Below are 6,106 nucleotides of genomic sequence, written 5' to 3'. Positions count from 1 at the left end.
CTCAAAACATAAGAATATACAGGGGTTGGACAATGACACTGAAACACCTGGTTTTAGACCACAATAATTTATTGTCCGGACGTGCACCAACATTTTGTCCTTTTAATTTTTGGTATGTCACCCCTAATGTTGTGTGCATTGCAATATTTTGAGCAAAACTGTGCTCTTACCCTGCTAATTGAACCTTCACACTCTGCTCTTTCTGGTGCAATTAATGAAGATTGGCCACCAGGCTGCTCTAATTTAGCCATGAAACCTCCAACACTAAAATTGTCCAACCTCTGTACTTAAAGTTCATTTATTTCAGTGATTCATTTTAAAAAGTTGAGTTTATATAGATTAAGCAATAATAATAAACATTAAAATAAAAAAAAAATCAGTGTATAATTACAGTTAATGAAAACCCAAAAATTAGTATCTTAGAAAATATGGATATTATGTAAGACCAATTGGTACTTGTGCAAAGTCCAAAGCAATGTGCAAAGTCCTGCACTGAGTTTAGACTTGATATAACACAGCGGACCAACACCAGCAGATCACATGGTCCACTGTGTTATATCAAGTCTAAAGTGAGTGCAGTGTTTTCCTCGAAAATCTTATAGCACTTCATGCTTCTCTCTGCTGACAACTTCAACTTTCATTTTCAGGCAGGACTTGGCACACTGCCAAAAGTACCAATTGGTCTTATATATATTTTACACAGATTTTGGGGTTTTCATTGGCTGTAAGCCATAATTATCAATAATAAAAGAAATAAATGCTTAGAATAGATCACTGTGTAATATATCTATATAATTTGAGTTTCAAATTTTAATATTATTTTAATTACTAAAATAACTTTTTAATGATATATATTTGTTTTGGAGATGCACTAGTACCTGCAGAGGAACTACAGACTGCAGAAAAGTTGATCTCCAGGAAGAGAGCTGCTGACCCAGTTGATTTTATCAAAGCTTTGGAACAGTGGTCCCAGTTTCTCAGAAATTTGAGTAGTCAAAATCTATACAAGACCATCAAGCTTATTTTGCAGTCTCAGACAAGCTCTAAACATGTTTTTAAGCTTTACCTCAGGTACCAAGTATTTTGGACTAATTACAACTAATAATATTTTGCAGACAATACTTGCGTCATGTGCATCCCATGATTACCACTTGCATTTAACAGGCCTTATTGTTCATCTTTGTAATTTTGAGTATAATAAACCATGCACTGTTTGTCCTTTATATTAACAGCTAAGTACATGTTTAAGCGAGCCTTAAATTATTTATTTTGGCAAAAAATCCCAGGACAAAGTTGAAAATGCTAGTATTAAATGAATTTATTGAAACGTACAAAAAAGATGGACAGTTTAATCCTCGTCATCATCCTCCTCCTCATCCTGGTTGATCTGGAAGTAGCGAAGCTCATAGCTCTCTTTTGTGTTCGCCACAACACGAAGCCAATCTCTGAGGTTGTTCTTCTTCAGATACTTCTTGGTAAGATATTTCAGGTACCTGAAAAAGGAAAAGTGTGTTAAGAGATGTATGAAAAGCCACTAAGAATAAAGTCGTTGAATATACTGAATTCATCTGCAAGACGCATGGTTTACCAATAAAAGCTGACAAACCTTTTGGAAAAAGGAACCTCGGAAGATACTGTGATCTTGCTCTTGCTCCTTTCAATGGTTACGAGTCCACCTCCAAGGTTTCCAGCTTTGCCATTCACTTTGATGCGCTCCTGAAGGAACTGCTCCTGTTAAAAATGAAGATTAAAGTTAAGGTATTTTTCATTCGTGTGTATTAACCGATTGTATCATTTGTAAATAATCTACTAGTCCAAATAGGATTCATTAGGAGTAACATTATCAGATATGTGCATTATACATACACAGACATATAGGATAATGGGTAAATAAAGGTTCTATTTTATTGTTTTTATTTTTTTCTGCAAGCACTATTAGTAATGTAAATAATACTAAGAAAATCTATGTAATGTACAGATGATACTGCACTTTGTATATAGGTTTATTTTGTCTGTTTGGTTACCTGAAGTGTGATTTACATCCCTGCAAAAAAATCAAGCTTGAGACCAGCTGGTCTTGAGTTGGATTTTTAGAAGGTAATTTACATTTAAGGCATTAAGCAGACACCCTTATCCAGAACAACTTAGAAAAGTGCTTTATCATTTACTTCGAAAATACAGGCTAGAATACAAGAGGAGGCTTAGATGCTGCTAAATACAAAGATCAGTATGCATACCTAGCAGATAAGTACTAATTAAGGAACTCTGCTGTTTAGACACCCAGTGGAAGTTTGTTCCACTGCATTAGTGCCAGTACAGAGAAAAGCCTGAACATTTGTCTTCCATGGCCCTTTTAATGAAGGAGGGTCAAGCCAAACTATATTGGAAGAGTGCTTGGAAACAGATCTAGTTTTTTTCCATTGCAATCAAGAATAAAGGAACTCTTTGTAGGTGGTCAGTATCAGGGTTTTAAATCTAATGCAATCAGCTACAAGAAGTCAGTGATACTGTTAAATATTGAAAAACCCAGTAAGATACAAGTATACAATCTATTATTCCTGCAGTTCTGTGTTCTACTGTGGCTGACATGTTATTTGTATGCAGTGTTGGGAAGTAACGGATTACATGTAACGGCGTTACGTAATCAGATTACAAATTATAGGTAACTGTAATCCGTTACAGTTACTGCTTCAGTAAGTGGTAATCAGATTACAGTTACTCTGCTAAAATAAAAGGATTACATTGCGGTACTTTCCTATTTTTGCTCTTCCAATCCAACACTGACAAAACGCAAATAACATTTTGCGGTGAAATCGCTCTGATATGACAGGGAACTGTCTGCCCCTCCTCCCGTCTCGCTGCGCACACACACATACACACAGGGAGGAGGGGCAGACAGCGGCTCCGCACACACAACGAGACGAAATTAACTGACATTTTGGTCAACGAATAAAAACGAGACGAAAATGTTTGGCAGGGACGAAATCCAATCAGAACTGATTTAGTTCTGTGAAAGAAAGGGACCAGTTAAGAAGAGATCCAATCACTGCTACTTTAGCGAAGGTGGCGCCGCGCGCTCAGTTACAAACCCGGGAATTAACCTGTCGATACTTACGGAGCTCGACTGGAAGTTAACTCGACAGTGTTCAGCAGGAAGAGAGAGAGAGGGAGAGAGAGAGAGAGGAGAGGCGATATATTTCTCTTTTGACGTCGCGAAAAACAAGATAACGTGTAAACCGCGTGGAGCGACTCCATTACCGGTAAAAACACCACTAATCTTTCAGCTTCTGCAGACCAGAGTCCCACAGATCTCCATGCAGAGATCCGCGTTTTAATGCTGATGTTATTTCATGAGCTGATGTGTTTAACTCGGCAGTGCACTAAAACACAGAACTGATACAGAACCCTAACTCATTAAGATCAGATCATCTGTTTAGTCCCACAGTGGGAAAGATATAGCTAGTGTTAAATCAGCAGCAGGTCAGAAAGGAACTCAATAATACAACCAAAATAAAACAATAAAATAAGTGAATCTATGAACCCAAAAGTCTGTGTAAAGTTCCTTACAGCACTTTCTCATAAGTTTCTTACTTTAACTCATGAAGTCTCTCAGTACATCCTGAGAGCATCTCTACAGGACAGTGTGTGAAGGTGTGTTTCTGATCTTATTTATAGACTGTAGCTCCAGTAGATGTGCTGGGTTACTGCTGGAGATAAAACTAGATCGTTTTTGCATCTACAGCTCTGTTCAAACTATAATTTAACTATTCAGATTTTTAATGACCTGATTTCTAGAGCAAAATGCTTTAAATGTAAAATATATATAGTCACACACCTACAATAATAATAATATACATTAAATCATATAAAAAATATATTTCACTTTCAAACATTAACAATATTACTCAAGTGGTTATTAAACGTTTCATTTCGTATACATGTAGAGTTAATAATTCAAGGGAACTGATGAAAAAAGCATTTACATTTACACCCTTTACATTTTAGTCGACTAAATTTACTGTAATTTTAGTAGACTATATTCTTATGACATTAAGTCGACTAAAACTAAAAACATTTCAGATGACTAAATTGTGACTAAAACTAAATGCTATTTTCGTCACAAGACTATGACTAAGACTAAATCAAAATTTGTTGTCAAAATTAACACTGGTGGCAAACCTGCAAATAGATAGCTTACAGTTGTTGTTACATTGTTTGGTTTTAAATGGTTTTATTAGCAATTTATAGAAGTGTTTCATAAAATTGTTTGATGAAATGGTTTCATAAGTATTTTTATAGAGTGATTGAAAAGGCTGTTTTATTTGTTTATCTATTTGTTAACTGGAAAGAAAAATAAAAGAATAATATGCAATATGTGTTTGCTACATTCATTCAGGCTTAAAAAAATGACAATATTTAAAGTAATCCAAAGTAATCAGATTACGTTACTCACTTGAAGTAACGTAACTGATTACGTTACAAATTACATTTTGAGTGATGTAATCAGTAATCTGTAAGGGATTACATTTTAAAAGTAACCTTCCCAACACTGTTTGTATGTTAAAACACACACACAAAAAAAAAAATCATACAAAGTTGGCTGCATCCATAATGCCATCCTCTACTGGGTGAGTGCAGTCCAGGGTGAACTTCAGGACCTGCTTCTTTTTCTTGCCACCTTTGGTGACGGGCCTCCTTTTCTGTAAAAACACAAATAGAGATTAGAATTTTTTTAAATGATGTGTCCTGTTTTACATGTTCTCACTAAATCATAATGGCCTAATGTCATCCTTTCCTGCAAGAAAAATAACTCATTATGACCCATGATCGCGCTTGATATTACACACCTACATCTTGAAGTTTTATATGCAAGCATGACATAAAAAGGTTTCATGTTTGATAATAAACGTTGCTACAAATTGCAATTGTAATAGAAATTATTTTAAAAAATTTAAGTAAATCTGCAACTTTAAAAATATAATAAATAACAATTATAAAATTGGCACGTTCCTGAACTTCATTTTAAAATAAGTATTTTCCTCAATACAAATCATTTATTTTCCTCCAAACCTTTAGTTTCTTTATGTTTGTCTAGTTTTTATGTCTATCTTTACTACCTGCAGAACTTGGGTTTGATTCCTGTTACTGATCTGAATTTTTTAGGTGGAATAGAGAATGGATGTGATCCTGTGGTGCTCTCGGGACATGTCAGGGTATGTTACTTAGAGATTTTATTAATTAAAATGATGGATAAAATACTGTAACTATCCACTGCTTTTAAAGGGTCTGTGACGCACACGCCACCATTGGGATCCTCTGTGTTATTCGGCAGGGTGGTTTAAAGCTGCTCTATAAACAGGCTTAAGTGCTGCTGACTCTCCAGCCAGCGAACGCAGGCTGAACGTTCAGCTAGCTGTTAGCTAGCCTCGCTAACGTTAGCTCCCTACAGGCCACTCGTAACGTTTACGGCCAGATATGATAAATTAAACTTGGGAACTCTCATTTCAGCTCATTATACGATACAGCGGGCTTTCATAGAGCCGTCGCCGCTAATATACCAGCACACGCCGGAGAGAAAGCCGGTTTAATGTTAATATTTTACGCTGCTCTCTGAAACTCACCAGCAGAGACATTGCGAAAACGGGTTAAGAGAGAGAACACAGAGCGCGCATGCGCCACGTCGAGGTCTGCTTAATCGAGTGCAGATGGGGTGGATGTAATCAGTAGTTCTGACTATTATTAGTGATACAGTGCACTGTATTTAGGAAGCACAAGCCACAGGATTGGTATTACCAACATGCTATGCTTTATTCAATTATGTTATTGATTTTATTCAGGGAGTGTGTTCATATTTAAGGTGCAGACAGTGGTGGATTAAGGTGATTGGTGCCTCTAGGCTACACTTTAAACATAAAATATATCGTAGATAAATAGATAATGCTGAAAGAAGACATGTAAACATGAAAATGGGAAGATAGACAAGTAGGTAATGATCAAAAGAAGGCAAACATGATAGATAGATACCAAAATAAGACACTTAAACATATAGAGTATATAATATACAAATAGGTATTTAATATAGATAGATAATGCTTAGAAGAACACA

General features: G+C 35.8%; 1 protein-coding gene across 1 annotated transcript; it reads right to left on the bottom strand.

Annotated features, from left to right (window-relative positions):
• Positions 1-1,300: 1,300 nt before the first annotated feature.
• On the bottom strand, positions 1,301-5,700 carry LOC103046662 (60S ribosomal protein L22). The gene is made up of 4 exons (XM_007246319.4): positions 5,622-5,700; positions 4,593-4,700; positions 1,607-1,731; positions 1,301-1,493 (listed from the first exon to the last, which is right to left on the bottom strand). Exons 1-4 carry the CDS (start codon positions 5,631-5,633, stop codon positions 1,349-1,351), a joined length of 390 nt encoding a protein of 129 aa, XP_007246381.1. The 5' UTR covers positions 5,634-5,700; the 3' UTR covers positions 1,301-1,348.
• Positions 5,701-6,106: the final 406 nt, after the last annotated feature.

Source organism: Astyanax mexicanus, chromosome 13 (assembly GCF_023375975.1).
Source record: "Astyanax mexicanus isolate ESR-SI-001 chromosome 13, AstMex3_surface, whole genome shotgun sequence".
NCBI lineage: Eukaryota > Metazoa > Chordata > Actinopteri > Characiformes > Acestrorhamphidae > Astyanax > Astyanax mexicanus.
This window is presented reverse-complemented; position numbering and strand designations above follow the sequence as displayed.